At 43.4% G+C, this 16,100-nt stretch overlaps 1 protein-coding gene across 11 annotated transcripts in view; it reads left to right on the top strand.

Annotated features, from left to right (window-relative positions):
* Window positions 1-16,100, top strand: part of RASAL2 (RAS protein activator like 2) — a 187,673-nt gene that overhangs the window by 152,524 nt on the left and 19,049 nt on the right. For 9 of the 11 annotated variants that reach the window (XM_062004134.1, XM_062004133.1, XM_062004137.1 and 6 more), the window contains 8 exons: window positions 1,481-1,634; window positions 3,241-3,339; window positions 4,109-4,663; window positions 7,553-7,697; window positions 10,960-11,104; window positions 11,974-12,210; window positions 12,914-13,115; window positions 15,782-15,981. In XM_062004134.1, the coding sequence (XP_061860118.1) occupies window positions 1,481-1,634; window positions 3,241-3,339; window positions 4,109-4,663; window positions 7,553-7,697; window positions 10,960-11,104; window positions 11,974-12,210; window positions 12,914-13,115; window positions 15,782-15,981 (1,737 nt within the window). The remainder of the gene's footprint in view (window positions 1-1,480; window positions 1,635-3,240; window positions 3,340-4,108; window positions 4,664-7,552; window positions 7,698-10,959; window positions 11,105-11,973; window positions 12,211-12,913; window positions 13,116-15,781; window positions 15,982-16,100) is intronic. The other 2 variants (XM_062004135.1, XM_062004130.1) reach the window with 1 other exon arrangement.

The following is a 16,100-nucleotide window of genomic DNA, read 5'->3' as shown; positions in this document are numbered from 1 at the left end:
AAAAAATATGAGTATTTTTATATAAGATATTTGAGGGAAATATAGAAAAACTAACTCTTTTCCAGAATTAAGGAAGCTGTTAGAGGTGGCTGTGCTTTTCACTCCTCCATAAATACATTTTTTAAACATTTCCCAAGCCTTGATACTGGGAATTGAATAAAAGAGGAAATACTGTGAGGACAAACACAGGTGAGAAGGCATCATTTCAGAGCCTTGCTCTTCTCTGCATAACGTATTGACCACTGATGCCTTTCTACTTTCACATCTGTTCTGGGTGCTGGATATACAGACATATTTATGGACACACTTTCATGGGTCACTGAACAGGCACAGGAATCAGCACAAGCTTTGGTATCTCAACAAAATCTAGACCTGCCAGGTAAAGAGCTCCCTTTGCTAAGCTTGGACTCAGTGCTCTTCCTTCTTGTTGATCATCTGTGAGGGCTTTGACTGAACTCCAGATAGAGGAAAAATAAGATGTATGTGCACATTGGTGGGTTTACGATCATCTCTTTATTGTAGAAGCTTATAGTCCAGGTATGTGGAAGAAGGAGCACAGGTGAAGCCACTCTTACCTGTAATTAAACACATTTGATACCAAAACTCTCTACCATGCACAAATGTCGCATTACATCATACTGGAAGAATGCAGAAAGCGTTAGAGCACATCTTGTGATGCTGCTGTTGGTTACAAAATGCTACAGCATATTGAAGGGGAGGAGTATGACTTTGAAAAGCATTGAAGAGCTGGTGGGGGCAAAGAGAAGACTGCCTTGATAAAAGGTACTGTGAACCTGGGAGATGCCAGCTCTGAGCAGAGCTCAGTGGTTTACAGGCCAGTTAATTCAAAAAGAGAGATGGTATGAGTCAGTGAGAGGAAATTGAAAGAGAAAGGAGGTATCAAAATTTGGAAACTGTTAAAACTGGAAGAAGCAGCTGAAGAAGAAAATGTATCATTTAAATGTAGGTAACAGATTTGAGCACTGTGAAGTTGGAAGGAATTTGCATATTTTAGTTTAAAGGTTTTGTGTATTACGAAAAATGAAGTGTATTGCAAGGGAGGGTCATCTGCTCTGATAAGAGCAGCTGTCATTCTCCATTGGTTTAAAGATGGATGTGCTTTTTGCTATTAATGCACAACATTTATCTAGCAATCTAGATAACCTGTCTAAGGGTTTTCTTTAAAAACCAGAAGTTAAGTTCTGAACTTCCTGATTTGCTGCTGTTCTTTTACCAATGGTTCAGCAGTTACAATTTCTAGGTCAGTGGGAATTGACTTCCTAGGCTTGTATAGTAACTGGACATTTCCTTAGGAGTCTGACATTACTGGCCTAATATTATTTTCATAAGGTTTAAAGACTTAATTGTAGAAATTGTTCTGAATAAACACCAACAAGTTGCAGCATTCTCTGGGACCTTGCCAACTCTTTCAGTAATTGTGAGAAGAATAATGTTTCCTTTCCCCCTTGTTCTCCTACAGGTCACGTGGATTGCCAAAACTGAAAGAGTCCCGTTCCCATGAGTCTTTACTGAGCCCAGGCAGCGCCGTGGAGGCCCTGGATCTCGGGTCAGAAGAAAAAGTCGTTATCAAACCGCTTCACAGCAGTATCCTTGGACAAGACTTCTGCTTTGAGGTAAAGGACGCTCTCTAAACATACAGCCAATTATATGTTGTCAGTGGGTCTGAACCCTGGCAGTTTGCTCTTCTCTGACTTTGTAATTGGAGAACAGATCAGCAGCTGCTGCTCTCCTGAGGTCTGGGTGGGGGCTGTCTAACCAGCATGCGATTTGGAAGCCCTTGAGGCTAATGGCATCAATCACTCAATGGAGAGAAATATTTTCCAATTACTGCATCTTCTAATCGAAAAATCTCTTTAATTTGATAGATATCTAAGCATTTTGTAGTATGCATGCAAATATGTGACCGAAACGTACCGTTGTTAATAAGCTGCATGTTCATCCTCTCCAAACTCACCTCAAATGAAATTTACAAATTACCCCGTGTCTGCGAAACACGATTTCCAGTCAGAGCCCCCTTCCATTAGCTCAGCCTGCTCTCTGCTTGCCAAAAGAGAAGCTCTATTAACTGCAGGCATGTCCATTGCACTGTGGAGCGGGATGCAAAGATCTTCCTGCTGTTTCAGCACAGGCTGCAGCGCAGCACCACGTGGCTCCCAGCTTTGCCTCAGAAACAGGCTGTTTGTGCGAGCGCAGCCCTTACTTTACAGGACCAACAGCATATTTGTGTGTGCTATTCGGATGTGTCTAAGGCCGTCATAATCTTTGGTGGCAAGAGGTGGGTGACAGTCAGTCTGTCTTCAGCAGGATTAGTCAGATATGTCTACACTTCTGGAACAAAGATCTTTACAATCTGGAGAACTACTCTGGCAGAAAACCAATGTGTCGGGCTCTTCTCCCTCAGGATGTATCCAGGAACTGTTCCTGTTTGTTTCAGTCTGGCATTTGTCTGGTTGGAAGCACTTTCCAGCTTACTTAAGTTCGGGGAGTTGAGTGAAAAAACTGGCAGCAGCTTAGTTCTGAGGCTATTGTCTCAAACTGCTTTTTAATTGTGTGCACAAACAAATGGAAAGAGGAAACGAAGTTTGTCGGGCCGGATAAAAGTGAAAGAAAGCAAGGTGGTTCCCTCCTGTGTGAAAACAGAGCTGTGTATGGCACCAAGTGTCAGGGACAGAGCAGTTCAGTTCTTTCAGTTGGTTTTAGGCTGTTGTTGTATATATAGACCCTTGGAAACATTCTGTATTTCCTGGGAATGCCATTTCCAGTGTGTATTGCCTCATATTAGTACATTGGTAGTACTCTCTGTATACTGATGGTTACCAAATCATCTGCCTCTGACACTTAAAAGGGAAAACTGGAAGCATTTAGTAGCTGTGGATCAGATAACAGATCATTTAGTAGCTGTGGATCAGATTTTGTTTCTTAAAAAAAAAAAAAAAAAGTTAACTGGTTGATTAAAACCTTGTTTAAAGTCTTGAGGAGCCTCTGTTGTTCCTCATATGTTTCCTTAGTTTTACGTTCATTTGAAACGACTTCCTTTTTTCTCTCTGCATTTTGTGGGCCTTTTCACCTCTCTGCCTTCTAGACTTCCAGATTGTTTCCCATCCTTTTTTGTATTTACTTTGTTGCTCAAGCATTGCTTATCTACTTTCTTGCTTTTATGCAGCCTCTTACATGTCTTCTAGGCTTGCCTGAACTCAGCCTGTCGTTTCTATATTCCAGGTAACCTACTCCAGTGGCAGTAAATGCTTCAGTTGTTCCTCTGCAGCAGAGAGGGACATGTGGATGGAAAACCTACGTAGGACAGTGCAGCCAAATAAGGTAATAGAAGCTGTGGAAATAAGATTACCAGGGGAATGGAGGTGGTGTGGTTGGTTGTTAGTCCAGTGTACCAAGGCTTCCCACAGATGCATCCTCAATTAATTTAGTCTGAGGAGAAGTCCACTTGTCAGTGTATCAAAAGCTGCAGTGTGCTATTCTAGGGAGTGCAGTAGGTCAAACCTTAATGAGTAAATCCATGCCTGCATGCTTCCTGATCCCTGCCCCAGTGCTGCATACAGGCTTTCAGACTGGATTTCTGATACCATGCGCCTCAGAAGGATGGGCCATGGCTTCATGGGTTTCACGTTTTACTGCAGGGACACAGTGTGGGTGAAAAAATAAAAACCCAAAAGGAATTTTAGGCAGAAAGAGAAGAGGAGTCAGCTGGAAATATCTGATCAGTCACCTCTGAGGGATAGGCTAACAGTGCTCTTGGAGTTGTTCACCGGAGTACACAATGCAGCGTGCCACACCAGTCCAGCAGCTTTCGAGGGACTCCCGTGCAGAGTATTTGTTTTCTAAAGCATTTCAAATACAACTTTTTGAGAGGAAAGATGTTCTAGTCCCCAGCTTTGACACAAAAATACAGCTGTCGGCCTCTGTTTTAGCAGATGTCCAATTTGCTAGAGATTCTGATTCTCTGAAGGTCAGAGAATCTAATTCTGAATTCTGACTCCCTAGCTTGGACACCTTTACTGCTGTTTTAGAAGACAAAATACTCAAAATTCAGAGGTTCTGAATCTAAGCTGAACTCGTTTCTTTTGCACAGGACAATTGCCGTCGAGCTGAAAATGTGCTCCGTCTCTGGATCATTGAGGCGAAGGACCTGGTTCCCAAGAAGAAATACTTCTGTGAGCTGTGCCTTGATGACACTCTCTTTGCCCGCACCACCAGCAAAGTAAAAGCAGATAACATTTTCTGGGGAGAGCACTTTGAGTTCTACAGTCTCCCACCTCTTCACAGCATTACAGTTCACATCTACAAGGATGTAGAGAAGAAAAAGAAAAAGGACAAAAATAATTACGTGGGCCTGGTCAACATTCCCATGGCCAGTGTAACCAGTCGCCAGTTTGTGGAAAAATGGTACCCAGTCAGCACACCTACACCCAACAAAGGGAAATCAGGGGGACCTTCCATTCGGATAAAGTCCCGTTATCAGACCATCACCATCTTGCCCATGGAGCAATACAAAGAATTTGCAGAGTTTATTACCAGCAACTACACTACCCTGTGCTCTGTGCTGGAACCCGTGATCAGCGTAAGGAATAAGGAAGAGATGGCTTGTGCTTTGGTGCACATTCTTCAGAGCACTGGGAGAGCCAAGGTAAGAGTGGGCAGCTCCTGTCAAAATGAATCAGTGTGCCCTTGTGGCCAAGAAGGCCAATGGTATTCCGGGGGACACATCAAGAAGAATGTGGCCAGCAGGTCGAGGGAGGTTCTGCTCCCCCTCTACTCTGCCCTGGTGAGGCCTCATCTGGAGTCCTGCGTCCAGTTCTGGGCTCCTCAGCTCAAGAGGGACAGAGAACTGCTGGAGAGAGTCCAGCACAGGGCCACCAAGATGATCAGGGGACTGGAACATCTTCCTTATGAGGAGAGGCTGCGGGAACTGGGGCTGTTTAGTCTGGAGAAGAGGAGACTGAGGGGTGATCTTATTAATATTTACGAACATCTAAATGATGATTGTCAGGAGGTTGGGTTTTCTTTCCGTTGTGTTGTATACAGTGATGGGACAAAGGGTAATGGAGAAAAGCTGGAACATAAAAAGTTCCATTTAATCATAAGGAAAAACTATTTGACTTTTGAGGTGAGGGAGCCCTGGCACAGGCTGCCCAGAGGGGTCGTGGAGGCTCCTTCTCCAGAGGTTTTCAAAACCCACCTGGAGACATTCCTGTGTGTCCTGATCTAGGTGAACCTGCTTTGGCAGGGGGGTTGCACTGGATGATCTCTAAAGATCCCTTCCAACCCCTGTCATTCTGTGATTCTGTGACTCCTTCTCACTGCTACTATGTGGTGTCTTTTCAAGTAGAAACTAGAAATCCTATGGCCAACAGCAGAAGGTGCTTGATGGGATAAGGCTGAGGAAAAGGTCTCAAAAGTACTTGAAAAGACTTGGGCAATTGCATCTACCAGGGAGTTGTGTAGATAGGCATGTTACCAACAAAGATGGCTGTGTACAAAGTATAAGTGGGAGGACTATACAACTTCATCTTATTCTGAAAAGTTAAGGCCTGGCATCAAGTGTTCACAAACCTTTTCTGTAGTTGTGATACAGGATAAGAAATAATGAAGCAAGAAGTTGGTAGCCTAGAGAATTACTGCTATAAATAAGTCTTGTGGTACAATGAGCAGCAGGGTGTCATTGTCGATTCGGTGCTAAGTCAGCTAATCAATGCCAGCATTGATTTGGTCAGCACTTGAACAGCTATTTGGAGAATCTATACTTGATTAATGGTGATCCCACCTGCCCCAAGGATGTTACTGAGACTTCTAGGTGCACACTGATGGTTCTCTGAGGGGCAGCAATTGGGATGAGCCTCGGTTTCCTCACATAGATTGTGGGGGAATATTGTGTAGATCTTGGGAACGTATTAACAACCAGTGATTTACCTGGATGCTGCCTGCCAAGTGATTGTGTGAGTAGTACTAAGCTGTCATCAGCTTCTTCCAGTAATGACAGCTAGGACAAGTTAAGCACGACCAAGCACAAGTTAAGAGGGTTGGAGATGGGGAAGGATGTCTGTGAGCAGCATCCAAGGGACAGCCTCATTTAACTGCTCCAAAAAGGTTCTTTGACGTTTGCATAATCATATGCCACTACTGTTCTTCACTTGATGTACGTCTCAAAGTGGCAGTGTGTGATAAGAACTCATTCCTTACCAAGTTGTTTGTCTGATCAAGAGAAGCTGGTAGCTGGGATAGCTCCTGTAGGGTCATGTTGAAATCCTGCTGGAAGGCAGGCTCTGGATTCCTGTAGTGCTGGCTGCAACAGGTAGATAAATTAGTGTTAGGACTTTGCCTTCCTAGTGCCTGAACATTTGGATTTCTGTTTACTGGAAGCATTGAGCGTCTTAGGCTGCCGTAACCTAAAGCTTCAAAGAGGATACATTTCCAGTTCACACTGTGTTGCTGGAGATCAGCTGCATGTTCCCAGTTTGCACCAAGTGCAAATAATTCTCTCAGATTTTACTGAAAATAAACAGTAATAATGGATTAAAAACCAAGAGTACTAAATGCATCTTTGCTCTATATTTACCATATATAGTTTGTTCCACATTTATTACACTCATATGCTAGCTCTGCATTATGCCTTCTGTAATTAATAGGGTTATGAAACCTTATGACAGTATTCTTTGAACTGTTTGGAGGATACTGCTGTTTGTAATAGAACCAGCAAGTCATAGTTATCACTCAGCCCTAATTCAGGGTGGTGGTTTGGTTTTTGAGGGAGGAAAAAACAAAAAAGAGGAGAACTTTGTGATGGCTGAAATTGGATCTTGCAAAATACCAAGTGTTTCTTGTGTAATGCTGAATGTCCTTGACTCACATAAAGTTATCACTTCAGGAAATAAGTATTACTGTACAATTAAACCCTGTATCAGGAAGTTATTAGCTGTATCAAGAGATGCTGATAGTTCCTGCCTGGGCATTTGGATACTGTTCAAGTTAAGCCAACGAAACAGATCCACAGCAAATATGTTAACTTTTTTCCCAAGTCCTGAACCACTTGAGGTTTGTGAATTTTATTTATAGAAGCCATTCTTCTTAGTTAAGTTTCACCAAGCTGTAAGAACCTCTGCTTAACTTCCGTTTTGGATTTTTAAATCCTAATTTGCATGCAATATTCAGTATTAAAAGATAATTATAATATCACAGTTTCTTTCAGCAGACGCAGCCACTGAAAGACAAACTGGTGAGGGATTCTGTTCAGGACCTAAACTGAAGCACAGTCTTGGCTGTAAAGGTTTTGCTTTAGAGGCTTTTGCTTCTCTCTTTATAATTTGTGATGTGTATCATTTCATAAGTACAATAAACCCAAGAGGAGCCTCCTATTTCCTTGGCACATGCTACATGTAGCATCTGCACCTCCTTATCCCAAGCTGAGCAATTACTTCTCTGGCTTCTCTGTTTATTCTTCTTTCTTGGCTTCTGCAGTGAGCCTGCGGTGACCAAGTCTGGTTAAAATAACCTCGTGCCATGTGACCTTTTTCTTCAGGACTTCCTGACGGACTTGGTGATGTCTGAGGTAGATCGTTGTGGGGAGCATGATGTCTTGATCTTCAGGGAGAACACGCTTGCTACCAAAGCTATTGAGGAATACTTAAAGTTGGTAGGACAGAAGTATCTTCATGATGCACTAGGTAAGAAAGTGCCTGTGTGTCACCTGTTTCAATTGCAAGTGCTAACCCTGAAATGTCTGCAACACAGCTCAAGCCATGTGCACCTGGGAATGTAGGCTGGGAAGGAACTGCCTCAGCACTCAGCCCAACTGTCTTGTATCCAGATAGCAAAATACATGCTGACTTACTCTTGAGGTTCTTCCTCCATGCAAAGGAAGATACTCTTTGTGCCTGCAGTAGTAGTACTCCAGGAAAGGCCAACTTCATCTGACATAGCTGAGTCCCTCTTAAAGTTTACATTGCCACATTGTGGTTTTTCTGGGTAACCTTCTTTGTGATGAAGAGGTGCAATTCTGCAACTGATTTGTGGGCAGCAGTGATTGTTTCATCTGATACATGAACGGGCTTTAAAAAGGGATTTTGACTCATAGGTTAACAGCAGAAATTGAGAACAATACCTTGTGTTGCAGTGTCAGGAGTGAATCTGCTATCACATGCAATGCAATTAGGTGGAGGTTTCAGAAAGAGTTATGAATGTGAAACCTATATTTCTCTAATCTCCTTTTATGCTGAAGAAGCTCCTGCAGTCACTTTAGGCTGACGTGTCACCACCTAGGGAGTTAGGTATCCTCAGGGATGCCGGGTTGATAGCCAGAGTTCTCATCCATGAGCATGTATCGCTGGGCATCTCCAGTCAGTTTCCTTCCACTTGACGTTGTAGTCAACAGCAAATGTTAGCTATGGTGTTAACAAGTGTTAAGCATGAGGTGCCCACCATAGTGCTTGGGTTGAATGTAGGTAGTACAAGAAAAATAATTTCCAGATGCTTCAGCTGCAACTGTTGGTAATGCTGGCACATGCCAGGGTGACCCTCGGACTTGTTCAGCCTTTACCTTTGCCTCAAGAAATTAATTCATAAACATTTGTGTTAACCTTTTAATCTGGTACCGTGCCCTGACAAAAATCCTTAGGCAAACGTGGCCAAAGGGAATGAGGCTGCAGGGCTACTGAGAAGCACAGCACAGAAGATCAAGTTGCAGACTGTCCAGGGACCCTCCTGCCTGTTTTTATCCAAAGTGTTCGTTTTTCACTGCCTCATTAAAACTGCCTAGCTGGCCTGTGAGGTCCTGCTCCATTCCCCCCACAGAGTGTTAATGTCCACAGTTACGGGCCAGGGTGGATTCTGATAATTGTATTACTGTCCCCTCTCCATCAAAAGGTTCTGCTCTGATCATAAGCCACTGCCTTGTGAATTAATATCTACACAACGAATATTCCCATGCAGAGGACCAAAAACATGCATACACTGACTGTTCCACAAAACTCACAGCCTTTACCAACTCCACTCAATCTTTCTTATCTATGATTGCACAATGAGCCACCCATCGCCTTGTTGTTTCTTGGATGAAGAAAGCTTTGGAAATTGATACAAGAGAAACAAGATGAGGCCAAAGCACAGTCCCACACCACATCCTTTTACAAAAAAAAACAACCCAGGCAGTTTGCTTTCCCAGCAATCTTGCTTGTCCTCAGCAATCCCAGATGCCGGCAAGTAATCAAGGAGGTAGTTTGCCAAATTAGTGCTTCAAGGGTCAGTATAGTCAGGTCTGTGATTATATGAATTTTGGCCTTTTCTGAAGTGTAATGAGCCTGTTCTGGTAGTCAGATTGTCATGGGTGGAACCCCTGAGTATAAGTCACAGTCCTGGACTCTAGCCTGGTATGGAGAAACGAGCAACATATTACTTTGTGCTATGCTCTTCAGCAGACTGAACAAGCAGCTGTGGGACCAGTACATTACATTTGACTGCAAGCCCCTTAATGTGCAGTAATTACATAAAAATATTGTAAAATTAATGACTTCTAATACACCATTTAAAGCCAAGTGATAAGATTGTAAATCATAGACATGAAAGATGGAAAATCCCCCTAAGGTCATCCAGCTTGTCTGCAGCTCAGGGCAAGGTTGCTCGTGACAATATACCCATCTAAATCTTTGTCGAGTTTTAAATGTCATTTTGCTCACATGCCATGTTCTTTGGGAGGATTAACAACGTTACTGTGGCATTAGCTATGTAATGCATTTGTGAGAGCAGCTTGAATATACGATTAAAGCAGAGTCCTGAGGACCACAAAGAGTAAGATTCAAACGTATTTGAGCGAAAAAAGATTAAACAACAGTTAAAACAGAATTGGCTCAATAGAGGTGCTGCTGAGAGTTTTGCAAATAAGTGATTTAGATGCCTTCAGCAGAAATTTTCTTGGACCCCAACAACAACAACAAAAAAGGCTTAAGAAAAAGTGCTGCCTGCTTTGCTTGCAAGAACACTGCTGAGTTGGGATTTGGGGAAGTAAGGTTGGGAGGTTTTTAAGGATTTTTATGAAAACAAAGACAAGAAACCAAAGCCCTTTTGCACAAACAAGCCTTGTGGTGTTAGCTGGGAGCTGGCAAGATCGTCTGAGGAGATGAACTTAAAAGACATCTAATCATTAAAGGAATGAATGAATAAAGAGTTTTTCCTAGGGAACAACATTTTACATATGGCTTGGTATGCTAGCATATATAGCAGGAAAACTACCAAGTAGTTCATTCTAGCGTGTCAAACAAAGGAAGCTTCCTTCACCTGTTCTGTATGTGTCCCGTTTCTCTTGTGATGCTATAAGAAGGATGACAGAAAAACAAAGGATTTTGAAAGAAACAGGCTATAAAAATGTTGCACGGTGCTGATAAGAGATTGAGAAGCTGAGCAGTGTGTAGCTAGCACTTGGGTGTTACTTTTATTCAAGAGCAAGGTGACACTTCTTAAAATTTAAAAGAACCCAATAAATTTAGAAATAATAAAAACAAATCACATTGCCAAGTGCATTTCCTGGGGAAATTATGAAGATGAATAGCACAGCTTCATTGCTGAGACTCTGGATGGTTTTACAGTTGATAATACAATCTGAAAACAAAGTCAAATCCTGTTCTTTAGGCTGTAAGTGAAGTGTCTGCAGGGTTTATAAGCAAAGCCATCCTGTTAGTGCACCGATATTTGAGGGCAGCGAAGGCACAGGAGACTGAGGCATTAGAGCCCTCTCCGTCTGATCTGGTAGGGCAAGTGCTCTGTTCTGAAAGAGCAGGGAGGAGTTCTGTCCCCAGCATCTGGTGTCTGGAGGCCCTGTTGCAGACACAGGGAACAGGAGAGGCAGTTGCCAAGGAAAGACATAAGAGGATTTAAAGGTGTGTCATGGAGGCTTTTCTTGTAACCACCCTGGTTTGTCATCTTCTTCCCTTTATCCAGGGGAGTTTATCAAGGCCTTGTATGAGTCAGATGAAAACTGTGAAGTGGATCCCAGCAAATGTTTACCCAATGAATTAACAGATCATCAGAGCAACCTGAAAATGTGTTGTGAGCTGGCCTTCTGCAAGATTATCAATTCTTACTGGTGAGGCATCTCCCCTCCCCTTCTCCCTTATTAGGTCACTTGCTTAGGAGGTGCCCATTTCTCTTCTGAAGATGAGAAAACAGCACTTGTACAGGGAAGTAGCACAGACCCATCTGTCTTCTGAGACTGCCTTCATTTCCTCTCCTCACTACCTTCCTACATGTGACACCATATTGCAAGTGGAACTTGTGCCCAAATTGAGGGGTTCCAGTCCCACGCACCACACCTGACAGGAGCTTCTGCTATAATACTCTGCCAAGGGAATGCACACTGAGCTGTGACTGAATCAGAAAGGGATAAAGTGAGAAGATAACAGCTTAGCTTGGACTGAGAACAAAAAAATGAGTTTTGATGTGTATGTAAAACTTTCAGAGCCTTTAGATCTGTAGAATTGAAGAGGTAATCACAGGAAGGAAATGTTGGCAGAGATTTCTATTAATCTCTGAGGGGCAGGGAAGGAAGAAGGGCCTTTCTGCTTCAGGATGAAGCCCATATGAACTCCTGAGAGAGCTTAACAAGCAAAATAGAAATTTCATTTATGGAGATGAGTTCAGTTTGTTTTTAATATTCTGACACCCTGTTTGCTCCAGGGTAACAATACATAAGTAGTTCTTAGCTTGCAAATCAGTGTGTCTGAAAATGGCTTCACTTAACATACATAACAAAGGGATGCTTTAAAGACTACTTAAGTATCACCAGATTAAATGAGGATCTAAGAATAAATGCCTAATGACATTTCCTAGCCTAGAGAGAGAAAAGGGAGGGGGTGGAAAAAGCGCCAGTGATGTTTTCAGGCGATAGGTCACCAGTTCAACTTGCTGCATCTCCTTGCCCATGTGATCTTCTTTCCTGGTTCACTGTTTCTGCAGCGTATTCCCTCGTGAGCTGAAGGAGGTCTTTGCATCTTGGAAGCAGCAGTGCCTGAGCAGGGGCAAGCAGGACATCAGCGAACGCCTGATCAGTGCCTCCCTCTTCCTCCGCTTCCTGTGCCCTGCTATCATGTCCCCCAGCCTCTTCAATCTCATGCAGGAGTACCCTGACGACCGGACATCTCGCACACTCACACTTATTGCCAAAGTCATTCAGAATCTCGCCAATTTTGCTAAGTAGGTGGTGACAGTAAAGCTGAAGTCGATGCTTCTAGGGGTGCAAGTCACTGCAGGTTATGACAGAGCGAGGAGAGCCCTGCTTGGTAGTCGTGTTTGCAGGTGGCTTATTCTCTGTCAAATTGAAGTCAGCTTTAGAGAAGGAGGAAACTTCTCACAAGTGAATGCCATTCCCCTCAAGACACCTACCTCAGTGTTGAGCTAGAGAAATTCTCCTTTTCACATGCAGATTTGGGCTGTGTTGAATTCAGTAGAGGGGACATAGCATAAAAACCAAGAAGAGACATACATTAGCATGTCAGTGTGTATGCCATGTCAAAAGAAATGAAAGCCTGTTCCCACCAAAGATCGTGATTTTCCTTCTTTCTTCCTCCAGATTTCCCAGTTGAATGATACAAAGGGCATGGCATGTCTTTTAGCAGGGAGAGGATGCAAAGGAGAGAAGAGAAAGTGTGTCTGTGGGAGGGAAGGGGGAGAAATGTGTTGAGCCCTCGATCGTAGTATGAACGATGAATTACTACTACTCAAATAAGTCCAAGAAAGCAGTGAACCTCTTAAATTGTCCATGTTCTTTTCTCCCAGAGCAAATCTTAAGAAAGGCAGATCTAAAGTTTAGCATTTAAGTAACTGTCTGTAAGCACTTGTACTCTGTATTTTGCATGGAGATTATTGACTGGGATTCCTCCTCTCCCATTTCTTGCAGGTTTGGTACTAAGGAAGAGTATATGGCTTTCATGAATGACTTTTTGGAACACGAATGGGGAGGAATGAAGCGTTTTCTGCTGGAAATCTCTAATCCAGAATGCGTATCAAACATGCCTGGATTTGAGGGTTACATCGACCTGGGCAGAGAGCTCTCAGTTTTGCATTCGCTCTTATGGGAGGTTGTGTCTCAACTTGATAAGGTAAAGCAGGCAGGAGGCCCGGGAGGGTGAATGCAGCCATTACATCGTAGCAACAGTAAACACTAGGAAACATCAAGGGAGCAGCTGAAGGCTGCTTTGGGGAGAACTTACTCAACAACCTTTGAGAGGAATGTTTGATAGTGGTTATTTCACAATTGTTCTTTCTTCCACCATCGGTTCAGGGCCTAAAGCAGGGCATGTGAAGTGGTTGGGTGGGAGTGCAAACACTTTGCAGAGCCTTAAGTAAGGCCGGGTGTTCAATGGTGGAGAGGGCAGCTCTTAAAAGTGGGCCTGGAATTCCCTGAGCAGCCAGTCCTTTCTCATAAGTGAGCTGGGAAAAAGGGAGGGTATTTGGACAGAAAAGGAAAATATTTTAGTGCCCTTTCTGAGGCTAGTGGAGGTGCTGTTCTGCACACCAGGCCCTACCCTGCCCAGCTCTGATGGAGTAACGCGTTGGCCAGGCAGAACTAAAGACCTGATCCAAATCCTGCTGGGAATGTTGACATTCCTGTAGTCTTTGGATTAGTTTTTAGTGTATGTAAGAAGATGCTATGTAAAAACCTGGATCCACTCTCAACTTTATCCTGAAACAAAAGGAAGACTCTTTGTGCTGTGCACTGTGCTGGGATCACATCCGTGGACCAGATTCTGTTCTGCTGGTCACAGTAGACACGGCCAACAGTACGCATTGCCTTCTTTTAGCTATAGAAGGAGAAAAGGCAATAGTTTGCTGTTACTGTGTGGCTTTACAGGATCCCAAATCACTTAATTGATAGCAAAGGGAGTTGCTAAGAAAGACCCAGAAAAAACGAGCTGTGAGTCATTATTTTATTTTAGAAGTACTTGAAACTGTTCCATATTTTCAGCTTTTAGAGGTGCATTATTTTGTCCATATTCTATATATATTATTCTTTCTTTTGAAATTGGAGAGGTGAGGTGAATTGCAGTGCACTCTTGAGTATTTTTATTGTGTTAAGGTTTGCCAAAACAGTTATTTGTTGGTTATCTGTTTTCTCACAGTGCATTATTTAAAACAGAAAACAAAAAAACTCCGAGCCTATTGCATCAGAGTAAATCAAAATGTCCTTGACTCAAAAAGGCAATATATGTTAATCTTAGTTAGATAACAGTTTGTGATCTTTTTCCATTTCCCTCATACATACACACAGTGTACATTCAAAAAGTCCCGGGCAGCAGGGTCAGTTTTTAAGAAGGTTCAGCAGCCTCAGGAAAAACAGGCAGAAGGAGAGCACTCAAAAAGACTGCATTCTCCGTTTCTACAAATTGGCATAAACCCACCAGTGCAGGGAATGTTGCCATCTCCCTTCAAGTGGTTCAAGAGTAACCCAGCTTTGGTGTTCAAAACAGCAAAGGGATCTTTGGACTTGGTATTAGTTCCTGTGAACTGCTCTCTGAATGCTACGGTCATAAATGTCTTGGGCAGTGAGGAAAGGGAGGAGACTTGGATACACCATCAAAGCAGATCTGCTTTGCCCTTTCTGTAGGTTAGATGCATGGATGTGTCCCAACAGGCCCTTGGGAGCTACTATAGTGGTTTGCTAAATAGAGAAATGCAATACTGCTTTCCTGTAGGTAATGACTGGGAAATGATGAGAAAGTCACCTCAGAGATTTTAATAGACACAGAAGTGGTGCTGTACGAAGGTGTCTGTAAAAGGACCTTTCTCTGGAGCCAAACTGACAGAGCCAATACCTGCTTACAGGAAAAATACAGATATCTTTGAAACAAGAGTGTTGTCTTTGTAGCAGAGTTTTACTTTCTTATAAACCTCCAGCACCTTCACATTCTTCCTGCAGTCCCAAGAGGTTGAAGATGACCTGTAGGTGATCTAACCAGCAGTAACCAGAGGGGGAGAAAGATAAAAAGCCTGAATAAGCAGCCTTCCTTACTGGAAGGTCAGCTGCTCTTATCCTAGACCTGGCCAACACTGAGCTAACATGTAATTGAACAAGAAGCTACACATTTAATCCCAGGCTGATGTGATAATGTTGGGATGAGGATCACTGATGTTTCCACACAGTTGTTTTTCACTTTTAGGTAGGGAAGGACACCCTAGTTGTTGATAACAGGCTGCTGCAGAAGATGGCATCAGCGTAGGATATCAAAAGTGAAAGGCTCATGAAATGAAAACCTTCCCTTTCCCCATCTCCCTCAACCCTTCCAATTCTCTCATAACCCCTCCTGAATGCCGCATCCCCTTGTGTGTTGGCATGCATTTCCTTTACCATGTGACACCCTTTGCCTGGAAAGTTCCCCCCACTAGCTGAATCTGTAGCCTTTGAACGCCCTTTAATGAGTAGATACCATAGTTTCCATTTTGCCCTCACCCACCCCAGTTTGCTTTGCATGACAGTTTTGCACCGGAATGCCGATAGTTTTGGTTTATTGAGCATGATTTTTTTTTAATTATTTTTATTTTTGGGGGTCAATCCTAATTTCTTTTCTATTTCCTTTTCTTTCCTCAATGTCCGCTGCACCCCGTTTCGTCTCCTCCATCCATCTCGTCGCCGTGGTTATGCTGCTCCGTAACACTGCATCACGGCCCTGGCTCACTCGCACACAACCACCCACCCTCCTTCCTTCCACCTCCACCCCTCCGCCTCTCCAAAAACTGGCGGATGTCGCGGTGCTTGTTGTCCAATTAGGGTGAAAATTCCTTCCTACAGGCGACCGTGGCAAAACTGGGACCTCTTCCTCGTATCCTTGCTGATATCACCAAATCAATGACCAACCCTACGCCAATACAGCAGCAGCTGAGGCGTTTCACTGAGCACAACTCTAGTCCAAACGTCAGTGGCAGTCTCTCCTCAGGGCTTCAGAAGATATTTGAGGACCCCACTGATGGGTACGTAACAGGCAGATCTCGAGGGAACGTGTGGGATAAGGGGTTGTTGGACCTGTTAGGAGTTGAGTTGCTTCATCACCTGAATTGTCTGGCCAGGCCAGCTGTAGGAGCAAAGAGCT

Source organism: Colius striatus, chromosome 10 (genome assembly GCF_028858725.1).
Source record: "Colius striatus isolate bColStr4 chromosome 10, bColStr4.1.hap1, whole genome shotgun sequence".
In the NCBI taxonomy this organism is placed as follows: domain Eukaryota; kingdom Metazoa; phylum Chordata; class Aves; order Coliiformes; family Coliidae; genus Colius; species Colius striatus.
Note: the sequence above shows the minus strand (reverse complement) of the source record. Positions and strands in the feature narration are given on the sequence as shown.